We start from the raw sequence: 13,794 nt of genomic DNA on the forward strand, positions 1-13,794 counted from the left end.
GGTAACCCTACCTGTCCACCAAACAAAGCAGAGCCTACTGAGCTGCCAGTCTTTCTCTACATCTGAATAGTCCAGAATACACCGTTCTAAGAAGATTTCCCATTTTCCATAACTACCATACCATACTATCTACATCCAACCCTCAAAGCGACGACCGAAACACAACCCCCTCCTTCTTCGCATTCCACGTCGCAATCGCATCCATCAGCGCCGGACTCAACGCATCATAACTCTCGATCCCCAAACCCTTAAGCCTCTCCCTAACCCCAGGAACAAGTTCCGGATCCAGCCCCTGTCCAATAAGACTACTCACAAACCCCGCAAACTGCACCCCCTGCCACCCCTCCTTCCCTTTCCCCTCAGACAGCTCAACGTGCACGAAGTCCAGACCCTTGAATGGGTGGTCGACTTCGATCCGCCCGAAGAGGTGAACCCCGCACTCCTTGCATGCGTATCGCTGGATCGGGGCGGTTTTGTCGATTATGTGTAGTTTGGATTCATTTGCTGTGATGGAGAGAGCGGAGGACGGGACGACGCCCACGACGGAGAAGAGCGACCCCGCCGGTTTCCAGCACTTGCTGCACCCGCAGGCGTGGTTGTGCAGGACGTCGGAGGTTAGGGTTATTTCGATGCGGTTGGTGGCGCAGTGGCAGTGGAGTTTTCCGCCGGGGAAGTTGGGCTTTCCTTGTGTGATGCCGTTGTCGAGGAGGGGGTGCAGGGAGGGGGTGGACATTTTGATGGTAGGTATGTAGGTAGGGTAGGTTGTTTTTGTGATTGATCTGATTGGTGGGTTGAGGAGAGTATATGAGAGTTTTGGTTCAGAGGTAAGGCCTAGATCAAGTACCTTGTGGAAAGGAAGCAGTATATATAGCCCCTCTTTGGCCCCGGAGTGCATCGGATTAATTCTGTGTCTCCAACTTCCTCCAAATCACAAGAGGGGAGGAGGGGAGGAAGGAGACCCCTCATCTGCACGCATCACTCTATCACGAATGGCCGAAGGAGCGGGAACCCCTCACGAGGGGAAGGCTGCGCCGATGCCATTCGAGCGATGGACTTCGACATCAATGCCAGTCATTAGCTGGAGACTCCGAGCAAGTTGAGACGGGTTGACTGTGAGACTCCGGTCCCATGTTTGCTGCTCCGCTGGAGACGGCTGCGGCGGGGGAGATCGGGAGGCTTCCCGACCCTGAGCCGATCCGGCCCACCTCGGATCTGGGCGCATGCAAAGGGCTGCTCAATTGGGAGAAGAAATGCGAGGCCCGGGCGGACAGGTGATGGTGGGGACGGAGTACTTTTGTCGTTCCGATCAGGAGGCATCAAACCCAGGGAAACATGGAATATTTTTATCTGAAATGGCTGCGTAGACCTCAAGGATAAAGAAGCGCTTACGCCTCCCACCGTATGCCGGGGCTTGGCAGAGGAGGGGTCAGCAAACCGTTCAGAACAACTCAAGAGGCGGAATTTGCGCGTAGCCAGAAAGAAGCTCTTGCTTAGGACACTATATACATATATGTGCGAGCCATGCGGCACAGAGAAGCACTTCATACAAACGTTAACATGGTAATCATCCAGCCGCCAACAGCGTAAACAAAATGGGTATAGATGTCCAAAAGGAAAGGCAGGAAATGCATGATATGGTGTCTCATTGTTGGGCAGAAATTCGTGATCATGATAATCCGGAATTAGAGGGTGGCAGATGAAGAGAGAGTTTAGGGGCAATAGAAGGACTTGGGGCCAAACTAAGATATTAATCTTTGGAGCCCTCGTTTTCAATGAGCTCAAGGACAACCAGATTACGTGCGTAGTCAGGATGCTGCATGCAGATCTTGACTGTACGGCCTTGGCTGGCCAAGGAAGCTCCGTTGGAGGAGCCGCTCGATAGGTTGACGGTATCACCCGAGCTGGTGGGTATACTGTTCACTCCAGAGCCAGGAAGACGACTGCCATCGTCGAGGCAGACGACATTATGGCCTGGAATGACCTGCCGCAGCCGACCGTTCATGGCGTTGCGGACCTCGACAAAGTCCTCATTGAAGAGAATCAGGAACTTGCCGTAGAGACAGGCCGAGTGAGCGCGACCGACAAACTCTAGCACAACACTGCGAGAGACGTCGCCGTGCTGGTTAACGTACACCGCACACTCGTTGTAGGTGACCAGGAACTCTGCGTCACTGAGGCGGAACATGCCCAGGGGTCGAAGACCGGCGATGCGTCGGCCAATTTCACTAAGATGCGCCTGCGCCTCCTGAGCTTCGGTGCGGAATTCAGGAACAGACCAAGTCTGTTTCTTATCAAGGGTGAGAATCTCCATCCCCTTCTGGGTCGAAATCGCGAGCGACGAGTGGAACAAGTTAATCCCGTAGCTCTCGGCGGGAATGTAGAACTCGTCGTATTCGCGGAAGAACTCGGTGTTGGATCGGCGGGAGCTGAAGAATCGGCCTTTACTGGTTGCCGACTTTTGCAGAACGGGTTCCAAAATCTATTGCATGTTAGTTGGATTCACTTAAAAACTACACCTAACCAACCTTGAACGTTGATGATAGACCGTCACGCTTCTTGTACATGACCAGCGTACGGTCTTTCATGTGTCCGGCCGCAAAGAAGCCCACTTCTCGATTGCCAGACAGTTTCTGCGGTGCTCGTCGTGCTGAGTCGTTGGATGCGGAAGTAGGCACGCCGCTTGTTGGGCAGACGACGTCAAGGTGGTAAGCAATCAATGACTTGTCGGCGATCAAAAGGAAAAGGTTAAACTCCTCAAAAACCGCGATTTGCGTCACACGGGCCATAGCAATTGCCTATATCGTCAGCAGGGTTCGAAAGAGAGAGATAAAAAGACTTACTCTAGACCAGCCCCGGGGATCATTGTACTCGGAAAGGTAAACCCCGTAGTCAGTTCCGATTGCACACATCTTACGTCCAGGGGGTTGCTCAAACACAGTAGCACAGTGAACCGCTGCCCGACAAATGGGGTTTGGTCGAGCCGATGCAGGGTACTGCTTTTCAACTTCCTTGACCGCGCGATGCAGAGGCGTCCCCTTGATGATAGCACTGTGCGTCGGCGGAGAAGCGTCGTTGCTGGCAAAGGCAGTATCGGCCAGAACGCGAAGACGGAAAGGCTCGGCATTCTGAGCATATAATGACGCGGCATGCTTGGTCTTCGCTTCGGTAATCCTATCACACCAGTCTTTTCTGTTCTGCGCCGAAGGTGCGTATAGAATATAAATCTCGTTCATACCAAGATGCTTGACCCTGAAAGGATACAAGACCTTGTCATCTTTAGAGTTTTCGAGTACGGTGGCAGGAACTAGACCCCTATCGGCATTGCCAGCATGAGCTACAACGCCAGGCTGGGGGGATTGACCTGCGGCCACCACTCCTCTGACGGCGGATTTCACGACTGGATCGTCTTGGGTGCTTTCAAGTACCAATAGATCCATCGGAATGGGCAATTTCGATACGTCGTATACTTCGTATTTGATTGGCTTGGCGGGATCTCTAGTGATGGATAGTTTCGCCAGGACGAGGAAATGGTCGAAGAGAATGGCATGAGTATCGACCAAAAACCGTGTTCGGGAGCCTGGTCGTTGTAAGTCACCACGGTAGACAACCTCGCGACCCAAAAAGTCCAGGTTCAGTTCCACGCGCTTCTTCATTTCTGGACGGAGTTGAAGCTTGGAAGCCAGCTCTCTCAGGTCGACCTTCTTGCTCATTTCGCCAACTTTGTTGTCGCACTCCAATGCGACGACCTTGATCTCCTCGATAGCCTGGGCCAGGTTGGCCTTTTCCTCAGAGTCCTTTGGCATGTTGCGATGTACCGTCGACAGAAGGAGCGTGTATCGCTGAATTCGGGTTATGGGAGCTTTTAGGAAAGTATCCCAACTCAAACGGTTGGACAGCTTGTGGTCCCGAGCTGTGCTAAGAAACTGGCGGAAGATGACATTCCTCTCAGCCTCTTTTCGAATAAGGTAATTTGCGTGGGGGAACGTCTCGGCGTAGCTGGTGTAAACGGCCTTCGCCTTGCGAATCCATTCTCGGAAAATGTCACTAAACCCAACAATCCACGGACCCTGTTCTTTTTGCCGATACTTCAACTGCGCAAGGAGATATTCCTCGTTGACCTGCTTAACCGCGTCTACCTTGCCAAAAACGTCGTGCAGAAACTTGTTTGCGCGTTTGGGTGGGATGATCGAAGGTTCAGCCGTCGCCAGTCGGTCGCGATAAAGTTCTCGGAGAACATCGAGTTGCCCTATGAAAGAGTCTTCAGTAGTAACGATCTCGTGCAAATTATTCTGTCGGTCGATTTCCTTCTTGGGGTGGTTCTCCAACATGTCTTTCGAAACCTTGTAGAACGTCACCCAGTCTTCCGCCTTCTTCTGCGGCTCCATACCCTGTGTCCTCAGATTGACTTTCTTGAGTGTCCGCATACAGTGATGCGAGTAGCAGCGTCCGACAACCTCCGCGTCCTTCTCCTCCTCATGTAATAAGGGAGAGTAGCAGCCAGTACCGGTAATCTGGAATAGCACACCGGACATCATTCCGTTGCCAAATTTGACCCATTCCTCATCCTTGATGAGGGCTCCCTGGTTAAACATGTTCTCAACGACACGCGCAGCAAGGGTCTCGGCGTCGGCGATATTCATAGTCGGAACTTTGTGGGTGAACAAGGCGACGATAGCATCAATGACGGCATGTGTTTTCAAGTCATTCTCATCTTCTGTCAGATCTCGAATCCACGCCAATATGGAGCTGAGCGCCCACGGTTCCGCGCAGCGTCGGAAGTCTTCAGACGACAGCTTGGATGGATGGAACTTCTTGCGACGACTAGCCGGTATTATGGGTAGATCAAGAGGAATGCCAGGTGATACTGTGTCCAGAGGTGAATCAAACTTGGAGCCACCCTGCCGCAGCATCTCCTGTTGCTGCCTGTATTTCACCTTGTCAGCATCGGTCTTGGATCTGATTGGTGGGTCAGCGCGTGGTGCAATTGGATGGCTCGTCAAAGATGTGGACCGCGAGAACTGTGTAGGGCTGGGTGCTGCTACTGCGTACGCATCTGGAGTTGGGGCAGGCATGTAGGAGGACGAATAGTCCGACTCCAATTGTCGATACGTGCCCGCCGGCAACAAGTGTGGTATTAATGTCGCGTTATCTGCAGGTTCCTCTGGAGGTGGAGGGAGGGGCCGCATTCCAGGGTGGAAGAAGAGATCTCCAGGCTCTTCCCCAAGGAGAGAACCTTCGCTGCCCGAATGATGTGATTGCCTGCGGTGCGATAACGAGCCATCTGTTTCATCGCCGTAATCGAAACTCATCCGTCGATTATACGCGCTTGGTTCCGACAAACCGCCCGTACCTGCGGCATCAACTCGTGCAGTCGATGGGAGTTCAGGGAATGGATGGAACGCATAGTCGTCTTCGAAGGGAGGATAATCATATTCATCGGAGTGCTCCGTACGGTCTTCGCGTGATGCATTGGAGCCGTGACGGGATGCAGAAGTCGCGACTTGATGTTGGTTGATATAGCTCGCTTCATTGCCATACGGGCTGGCAGCCAAAGCGCTGTCATCGTACGGAGAATGCCTTAGGGAGCTATTTCCACTGTGAGCCGGATACCAGTCCGCACGAGTGGTTTGAACTGGCGAAGCAGCCGTAACCGATGGTCGTTTAACCAAGGAACTGGTATGTGAGGCATTGGTCTCCCGCCGCGATCGCTCTTGCCGCTCTGCCTGCGCGCGATCCTCTTCATCGGCCATCCGCAGCATAGCCAAACCCGCCTCCGCTTCGGCATCACTATCATCGCTGTATGCATCGTAATTCACATATTGCCCGGTACCTGTGGCCATGTTCCCATTAGTGTGGGTGTGCCTTTCGTCGGGAGAAAGATGGGCCAGGACTGAGTCTGAAGATGGATGGGCAGACCCCGATAAGTTCAGTCGGTCGACGGAGTCCTGGGAATTTATGTCAATGTGGAGCGGCCTATCGGACTGATAGCCGGTCCACTGTTTGTCCGGAATCGCCGCGTCAACTTCTCTAACTAAGCCATCATAATCCAGAGTTTGATCCGCAGGTTGTGCGCTGCCGTTCGAATATCCATATTCTGATTCGACTGGAGGCCCTGGAAGCGGGCGTGCCTGTGGATGTCGAGTCAAAGTATCCGTTCGTCGAGGAGATATAGGTGACTGGGATTGGTAGACTGGGGGCGTGGGAAGGGATCGAGCTGGGAGGTGTACTGAATTGTATTGTTTGTCGTAGGTATCCCCCGACGAGAAATGCGCTGGAGGCTCGGGCGGCTCTTCCTCCACCGAGGGCGTCCGGTTGGGGTCCGGAAGACTAGAAGGATGGGAGAAGTGTGATGGAATCGGAACTCCGCCGTAGGGACGGGAGTTATATGATGCTATGCCGGAAAGCGATCCACCACCGGGCGCGTAGGTCATGCTCGGTGTTGTTGGAGAGGTTAGACTGTTATATGTTGAGGCGGTAGACGAGTGCTGTGGAAACCCGTACTGGATTCCTGGCGACGTGCTCGGATATTGTGGTGAGGGACGGCCTCCGTATGGGTGATCAGGTCCACGCGGTGGAGGCGGAGGGGGTAACGAAGGGTGCGATGATCCGAATGGGCTTGGTGAGAGGGGCGTTTGAGCGAAAAGCATGCTCGACTGACGCTGTATTGTAGGAGACCCAAGATTGCCAATGTTCGACGCCTGATAAGCGGCCGGGTTGTACGGCTGATGGGTCGGCGAGGTGTTGTTGTTGCTATTACCGTAGGAATTCGAGGAGGAATATGACAACGGGCTGTATCCGGTACGTTGGTGTGAAGAGGTAGGAGGTAAAGCATATTGCTGGGGGTTGTAGGAGGTCTGGGTAGGCGACATCGGTCCTAATGAGCCATACTGATATTGGTAGCTGGACTGGGACTGGGCGCGGGCGCGAGGCGGCGAAGTAGCCGGGGGGATATGAGCGTATCGAGGATCGCCGTACTCGTCGCGCTGATTGTAGGATGACGGAGGCTCACCGACGCTCGCACGATTGGGATATCTGTGGTTTTCTGCGACTCTCGAGTGAGTGGACGGGGGAGCGAAGAGACTCGTGTCGTCCCCCGCGCTGTAACTTGGCATTCGTCGGAGCGACGGGTTGGTGGACGGAGGGCTGTAGGCATCATAGGACTGCTGGTTCCCCGGCTGCCCGTAAGGAAGATTGCCATTGTGATAGTTCGCCATGCTGTTGAGCAATCATCGAGGTCGAGGAGGAGGTTGGGGGAGGCGAGAAGGGTGAAGGCGCGGTGAAAAGGCGACCGACCGTCAATTGTTGGAGACTCGGTCGGGGAAGCGTTGGGTCATGACTCGAGGGGCGGGCGGCACAAGAAATAGCCGGTAAAGAGGCCGTTAAAGCGAAAGACAAGAATATAGAATGAATATGAACGAGAAAGAAATAAAGACGAGGACAAAACAGGACGTGGGCAGCAAAGGGTGCCTGGAGAGTGGGTGTTGGAAAGAGAGAGAGACGGATGGGGTGGAGTTGGTCGGAGTCCAAAGCCAAAGGGCCGATTCAGCCTCATCGCACGTGGTCCCGCCCAACGTCGAGGCCTGTCTTCCTACCACCGTACACGATATTATCATTTACTATTTTTCTTATTATAACTGCTTAAAATCCATCTTTTCAAGTCGGAGAAGTCTACCAAATTGATGGGTGGTTGTGGAACACTCATCGCTTATGCTACCCACGATCGAGGCAGCCAGTACGCGGCAGTGCTCAGCACAGGTCAGCTGAAATCCTGAAACATGAAAGCCGTTGTCGTTAAAGTTTTTAACCTCAAAGCCTTGTTATGGCTGGTGCCAATCCCGTAGTGCCCGAGCCCGACCTTCCGAATAGACAATACTCGACTGGAACAACGCGTGTTTAAGATTCATTGTGCGCTACAAAGAAGTTGCCGCTACCATCTCCGACTCGAATTCTAGATACAAAAGATGGTTAGTCTGCTGACATTGTACGCCGCAGCTAAACTCCATGTCGACTTTGATCTTAGTCAACACATCCATGACTGTAGATATGTATTTGCGGGGATCACCCATGAAAGACGTTGCGGTGACATCATCAGCCACGCTCACAAAGAACACGGCGTCAAATCTATCTCAAACCTTTGTACAGACACGCAATCAACAATTACAGAGTACAGAATGGCAAAGCGCACTCTAGAATCCTTCTACAAAACAGTCACACCTCCCAAGAGCAAGAAGCTCAAGGTTGACGAGGAGCTCTCCGCGCCCCTCTCGTACACCTACCACCCCAGCTATCCGCATCCAATCGCCTCCCTCCCACCCTCACTAACCAGCGCCCTCGACAATCTAAGCCGAGCACAGTCCAAGAGCATCACCAATCAGCCACATCTTGACTTACTCTACTTCCACCCGTTGATTCCATCCCCGACAGCGCGCGAGCTCTTCCAGTTCCTGCGTCGCGAACTCCCCTTCTACAGGGTTCAGTATTCCATCAACCGTGGGGGACAGACAACACAGATCAATACCCCGCGCTTCACGACTGTATTTGGGATTGACGCGACAGCGGAGTTTGCTCCAGCTCCAACTCCAGCCACAGGGTCTGATTCCGACGTCAAGCCATCAGACGCACTTATACCGGTGGACACCAAAACGCGCAAACCCATCCCTTCAACCAAATACCAGTACAGACCGCGCCCAATCCCTGAATGCCTCGACAAGTTGCGCCGCTCCGTTGAAGCCGCAATCGGCGACGGCTCAACCTACAACTTCTGCCTGGTGAACTACTACGCGACAGGCGACGACAGCATCTCCTACCACTCGGACGACGAGCGGTTCCTAGGACCCAACCCATCCATAGCATCGATATCGCTCGGTGCACAGCGGGACTTCCTCATGAGGCACAAGCCGAGTCAGGGGCCCGGTGTCAGTAACCAGCCGCTGAAGTTTGCGCTTGTGTCGGGCGATATGGTCGTTATGCGTGGCGAGACGCAGTCGAATTGGTTGCATAGTATTCCGAAGCGGAAGGGGGGTGAGGCACATCGGGGCAGAATTAATATTACCTTTCGCAGGGCGGTTGTTCCGGGGGGCACGAATAATTATTATAATTATAATGTTGGCAGTGGGGTTGTTTATCGGTGGGATGAGGGAGAGGGGAAGATGTGTCCTCATTCTGTTGTTAAAGCTGAGGAAGGCGACTTACCAAAGCCAGATGGCTCAGTTGGATAGAAGCTGTTCTCCTTGGAATGTCCGACGCTTGTGCCGGGGGTGCTAGATAGTAATCGATATAGCATCAAATATCCCGCTTACACACCATATGGTACCCAAGGGCCTGCATTTACTCTCTATTTCGATTCTTCAAATGACATCACACCACAAGTAACCTGGCTGCACAAACTACCTCGGAGCCAGGGCATGCGCACTACAATATATTAACCGCCTCTTCGATTTCCTTCTCCTCGGTAGAATGCCGCATATTAACCCGAAGCCACCCCACATATTTACATGAAATGCGGGGAGAGCCCTAGGTAAATTGACTACACTTGACTATTCCGGACAATCACCGGCGGTTCTGCCGATCATTCGATTCTTCAGGGTGCAAACATGCAGACCGGAAAAAACGTCATTGATGCAGAAGACGCCAAGCTCCCGCAGGAGAAGCAGATGTAGGAGTAGGTCCGGGGTTTGTGGCATGATGAGAGTCTTTCTTGAAGGTCACGAACGGAGGTTGTAGCGAGGATAGGGGAACATAAATAGATGCGCATCCCCAGCGTCAAGTCAAGGTAAAACAACCATACCGATCCTAAAATTCTAGGTACAGAGACCAGTGGAGTAGAAACAGCAAGATGAAGCTCCCGTCCCTTGCCCTGCAGCTCCTATACCTCTCCCTCCCAGGCGTCTTCGCCCTCCCCCACATCGGGACCAAGCATCTCAGCAAGAAAGTTGATGAGACAAAAGTCGGCTACCTCGCCGTCTACTGGACAACCGAAGACGAAAGCGTCTACTTCGCCCTAAGCTCCAACGACGACCCCCTAGGTTTCGAGAAGATCAACGGCGGCAACGCCGTTATCACGCCAGCCCTCGGCACGAAAGCCATTCGGGATACGACTATCGTCAGGGGTGAAGGTGATGATGAGGGGAAGTACTATATTATCGGGACGGATCTGGATATTGATACCGTATGCAATCTCACTTGCTTAATGGGAAGATGGATATTAATGGAAATAGACAAACTGGGGCGCTGCATCGAGCAACGGCTCGCGAGCCATCTTCGTCTGGGAGAGCACGGATCTCGTCAACTGGACAGACGAGCGTCTTGTGACGGTGGAGAACGAGCAGGCGGGTATGGCGTGGGCACCGGACGCCATATGGGACGAGGAGCAGGGGCAGTACTTCGTTCACTGGGCAGCGCAGCTGGTACGGCCCCCCACCCCTGTTGCCCATGAAAAATCTAACAGGCAGCATAGTTCGCCGAGGACGACCCCAGCCACACAGGCACCCCAATCCTCCTCAACAGCATGCGCTACGCATACACAAGCGACTTCCGGACCTTCACGGAGCCCCAGACGTACCTCACGCTCGGCGAGGAGACGGTCATCGATCTGTCTTTCCTGAAAGTCGACGAGAGCACACTGATCCGGTTCTACGTCGACGGGGCCACGACTTCGCCGGTCCAGGACATCAGCACGGATGGGCTCTTTGGTGACTGGACGCGTCTCAATGGCACGATCGAGGATAGTCTCAGCTTTGAGGGGCCGTACCCGTTCTGGGATAATGTGGAAGAGGGCAAGGCGTATCTGCTTAATGATCGCGTTGGCAGTAACCCTGGTGTTGAGGCGTGGGAGTCGACTGATGTTACATCTGGCAATTGGGCGAGGAACGACGAGCATGATTTGACGTGGTTGCGGCATTTGTCGGTTTTGGCGGTTGATCAGGAGCAGTATGATGCGTTACTTGCGTTATAGATCGCCTTCAATTGTTACATAGCTAAAAGATGGTTAGCTTGGTCAAAATGAGATAGTGTTGACGTCGTACTCACTCATATTATATTTAAATGCTTGTTGCCTGCCTACGCCATCTGTACCTTTCCCGATATCAAAAGCAAATGTCCTTCAAGACAAACGCACGAAATCAATTGAAATAACATGTTCTAATACTTCATACATCATAATTCCATAAATTCCCCTTCCCCATATCCCACATTCCAAATCTAAAGACTAAACTCCAACTTGTTCCCCGCATAATCCCTCGCAAAGAACCGACTCGGATACTCCACGCCCTTCGTCCCCGAGTTCTCACCAGGCTTATCAGCGTTCAAGGGCGCCGCATCTCCCCCACGCACATGATGATCCCATATCCGCTGCTGCAATTCAAGCAGTTTCTCCTGCGACTCGAGCTTAAAGCACGGATGCCGATCGGAGGTCTTGGTCTCGTTAATGCCGGACGCGACGTGGATTTGCTGCCCGGAGGTGCCGAGGTTGAACCTACCAGAATCTGTCAGTGACAAGGTTTATAACGTTGTTTCTGGATAAGCGGTGGTGTACCAGAGAATTGTGCCTTTTTGTAGATGCGGGACCGGTGCGGAGGTGAGGCCGAGTGTTTCCCCGTAGAAGGTCTCGGCCTGGTCGAGTGAGTCGGCGGGGACGAGGAGGTTGACGTGGGCGAGGCCGGTGATCATGTTGTTAATTCGCCCTCGGAATGAACAGATGGATTCTAGTGTTTGGAGCTCGAGGAGCTGGGGGAGGGGCTGTATTTATTTCCCCGCATTTCGCCATCATCGGCGACGTCGGAAACAGTTTCCCGCACAACAAACTGCAGGGACTTCCGTCATCAACTCGTGATTTCAAGTCGATTTCCAGGTTCCTGATTGCCCTGCGCCTCTTCCCATCCGTGGTTGAGATAGGAAATATGAATGCTGAAACCATATAGGCTGTCCGGGCCCGCGGGCTTCAAAAGCTGATCTCCACCTATTTCTATTCCAACCGTCTCGTGAGGTCGTCAATGGAACTGCTGTCTCGGATTGAAGCACAGACAACCTGTTCCGAGCTACTCCAAGCTCGTTAATTACAGGACGCCGAGATGGAAGGAGATGGAAGGGGAGCTTGTTTGCTCGAGCAGGGATCTGATGTAGCACAAGCACTCGCTACACAATTCTCTCGGTCTTTTGAATCTCATTGCGTCCCCGGCAAATTCAATTTCTTCGTTAATCTCTTCTCAACTCACTTCGACCAATTGCCATAGGCTTCTACGAAAGGCTTTGACCCATTAAAGGACTGGATGTGGTGGGCAAAGGAGATCTCGCAGTCGGAAAAATACGCCGCGCTGCAGCCAGTGTCAGCCGGACACTTCGTCGCCATTACCGCCGCCCTCGTTATCAGTATCGATGTAATTTGGCTACGATATCTGGGTTTCTTATTGAGCCGGTTTCGGCGCGTTGATTTTGCTTTTAAGGGCGTAATCCTTCGGCACGGGAAACAGCTTGCCTTCCGAAACGGTTGTCAAGGACGAGACAGTCATCGGCTCAAGTCTCAACAGGAGTGTCTCATTGGAGAACAAGCGCATTGAACGACTCTGTTCGAGGCTGGGTGGACGCACATCCTGACAAGATCTATACCTGAACTGATGAGACAGGGACGAACAAGTTCGGCGAAGCTCTCACATCCACTGCAGATCACGTTGGCCAGGAATGCTGTCAACATAACCAAGGCTCAGCATCCTGTGACAATCTTTCTCACTTAAGAAGATCAGAGAGCACGTCTTTGGAAGGAATCAGAGCGAGATGCATCGTCTCGAGTCACATGGCGTTCATCAGGCGCACAGTCCGTTGAGTCTTAACCTGCAACAGACAGCGTCATCACTATAGGGCAAATATTGGCTTGACCGGAACCCTTGCTTATACTCTATGGAGACAGATGGAGCCACTATTGATGTTCAAGCATCACAAGCATTTCAATAGACAATGAACCCCACTCTGCATGATTCAACCAGGATATGCTCGTGCTGTCACAAGCCCGGGGAAATGTGGGAGGGCTCCGGCTGGGGAGATAAACGCCTGGTTTAGCGTCATCATGTTCATATGAACTTGTGTCTGAACATTGACTGCAAACCAGGGATACAGAGACAGCCGTGGATTGTCTGTCTTGCGCCAGCGAAACAGCGGCTTACAAATGTCGGACACATATCTTCTTGATTACTCTGGAGAGCTTGGTTATATGGCCGTCCCTTCTAAGAGTGGATCGGCAATAGTCGTTGCGACGATCCGTAGTCGCAAGGATCTCAGTCACCAGCGACAATGCTTACAGATAAGACGTTAAATCCAGGTCACTGATTGGCAACAGCAGTTCAGGTTCAGACAGCAGAGGAAGTAACGCAGCAGCAGTTTATGAAGAAAATGAAGTGGACCGAGGCGTCGAGTGCTTCGGCATAGCGAAGAATCATTGGAAATCCAAATAAGATGCCGAACACCCGGGCGCCCGGTCCGCAAGGTCGGGAACCACACACCCACCGGGCCACTGCCCAAGCACCCACGACTGTGCGCCGGAATTGGGCATCGGAACCACTGGCTTTGCGCTCTTGGCCGCGGAAATCCCCCGCGCCTGGTGATAACAAGAGGCTGTTTGAGGCCATGATGGCGTTATCCATTGGCCACTGACCCACCCGCAAGCTCTGCGAAATTTCAGACCCGCTCGAGCTGAGGCCGCATTTATTAACTGCAATGACGCCTTTTCTGCCTGAATTGTGCGCCCGTGTTGTCCGTTTCTAAGGAGTCGAGACAGTCGAGACAGTCGAGACTGAGATCGAGAGT

At 52.9% G+C, this 13,794-nt stretch overlaps 6 protein-coding genes across 6 annotated transcripts; 2 read left to right on the forward strand and 4 right to left on the reverse strand.

The window, feature by feature from the left end:
* Positions 1 to 142: 142 nt before the first annotated feature.
* BDW74DRAFT_170988 (putative glutathione-dependent formaldehyde-activating enzyme) lies at positions 143 to 733 on the reverse strand (the record flags this gene model as incomplete). Its single annotated transcript, XM_073727243.1, has 1 exon — positions 143 to 733. The coding sequence occupies one exon, from the start codon at positions 731 to 733 to the stop codon at positions 143 to 145; it is 591 nt and encodes a 196-aa protein (XP_073578955.1).
* Positions 734 to 984: 251 nt separating this feature from the next.
* Positions 985 to 1,646, reverse strand: BDW74DRAFT_103206 (uncharacterized protein). Its single transcript, XM_073721556.1, has one exon. The coding sequence runs from the start codon at positions 1,543 to 1,545 to the stop codon at positions 1,075 to 1,077; it is 471 nt and encodes a 156-aa protein (XP_073578956.1). The 5' UTR covers positions 1,546 to 1,646; the 3' UTR covers positions 985 to 1,074.
* BDW74DRAFT_103209 (putative Rho guanyl nucleotide exchange factor) lies at positions 1,357 to 7,468 on the reverse strand. Its single transcript, XM_073721557.1, has 3 exons — positions 2,841 to 7,468; positions 2,526 to 2,795; positions 1,357 to 2,479 (listed from the first exon to the last, which is right to left on the reverse strand). Exons 1-3 carry the CDS (start codon positions 7,212 to 7,214, stop codon positions 1,748 to 1,750), a joined length of 5,376 nt encoding a protein of 1,791 aa, XP_073578957.1. The 5' UTR covers positions 7,215 to 7,468; the 3' UTR covers positions 1,357 to 1,747.
* A 703-nt stretch (positions 7,469 to 8,171) lies between these two features.
* BDW74DRAFT_182985 (alpha-ketoglutarate-dependent dioxygenase AlkB family protein) lies at positions 8,172 to 9,218 on the forward strand (the record flags this gene model as incomplete). The annotated part of the gene is made up of 1 exon (XM_073730389.1): positions 8,172 to 9,218. The coding sequence occupies one exon, from the start codon at positions 8,172 to 8,174 to the stop codon at positions 9,216 to 9,218; it is 1,047 nt and encodes a 348-aa protein (XP_073578958.1).
* Positions 9,219 to 9,483: 265 nt separating this feature from the next.
* Positions 9,484 to 11,003, forward strand: BDW74DRAFT_188620 (glycoside hydrolase family 43 protein). Its single transcript, XM_073731773.1, has 3 exons — positions 9,484 to 10,168; positions 10,218 to 10,406; positions 10,457 to 11,003. Exons 1-3 carry the CDS (start codon positions 9,836 to 9,838, stop codon positions 10,952 to 10,954), a joined length of 1,020 nt encoding a protein of 339 aa, XP_073578959.1. The 5' UTR covers positions 9,484 to 9,835; the 3' UTR covers positions 10,955 to 11,003.
* Positions 11,004 to 11,199: 196 nt separating this feature from the next.
* Positions 11,200 to 11,667, reverse strand: BDW74DRAFT_182987 (putative glyoxalase family protein; the record flags this gene model as incomplete). Its single annotated transcript, XM_073730390.1, has 2 exons — positions 11,200 to 11,473; positions 11,534 to 11,667. 2 exons carry the CDS (start codon positions 11,665 to 11,667, stop codon positions 11,200 to 11,202), a joined length of 408 nt encoding a protein of 135 aa, XP_073578960.1.
* Positions 11,668 to 13,794: the final 2,127 nt, after the last annotated feature.

Source organism: Aspergillus multicolor, assembly GCF_047715735.1.
Source record: "Aspergillus multicolor strain CBS 133.54 unplaced genomic scaffold BDW74scaffold_40, whole genome shotgun sequence".
NCBI classification, from domain to species: domain Eukaryota; kingdom Fungi; phylum Ascomycota; class Eurotiomycetes; order Eurotiales; family Aspergillaceae; genus Aspergillus; species Aspergillus multicolor.

What these genes read in the sequence shown, in the direction of transcription:
- BDW74DRAFT_188620 (XM_073731773.1), top strand. Translation starts at nt 9,836, where the DNA reads ATGAAGCTCCCGTCCCTTGCCCTGCAGCTCCTATACCTCTCCCTCCCA. An exon ending in CGGATCTGGATATTGATACC is followed by an intron (nt 10,169 to 10,217) that starts GTATGCAATCTC and finishes TAATGGAAATAG; the next exon opens with ACAAACTGGGGCGCTGCATC. An exon ending in TTCACTGGGCAGCGCAGCTG is followed by an intron (nt 10,407 to 10,456) that starts GTACGGCCCCCC and finishes CAGGCAGCATAG; the next exon opens with TTCGCCGAGGACGACCCCAG.
- BDW74DRAFT_103206 (XM_073721556.1), bottom strand. Translation starts at nt 1,545, where the DNA reads ATGAAGTGCTTCTCTGTGCCGCATGGCTCGCACATATATGTATATAGT.
- BDW74DRAFT_103209 (XM_073721557.1), bottom strand. Translation starts at nt 7,214, where the DNA reads ATGGCGAACTATCACAATGGCAATCTTCCTTACGGGCAGCCGGGGAAC. An exon ending in ATCCCCGGGGCTGGTCTAGA is followed by an intron (nt 2,796 to 2,840) that starts GTAAGTCTTTTT and finishes CTGACGATATAG; the next exon opens with GCAATTGCTATGGCCCGTGT. An exon ending in GTCTATCATCAACGTTCAAG is followed by an intron (nt 2,480 to 2,525) that starts GTTGGTTAGGTG and finishes AACATGCAATAG; the next exon opens with ATTTTGGAACCCGTTCTGCA.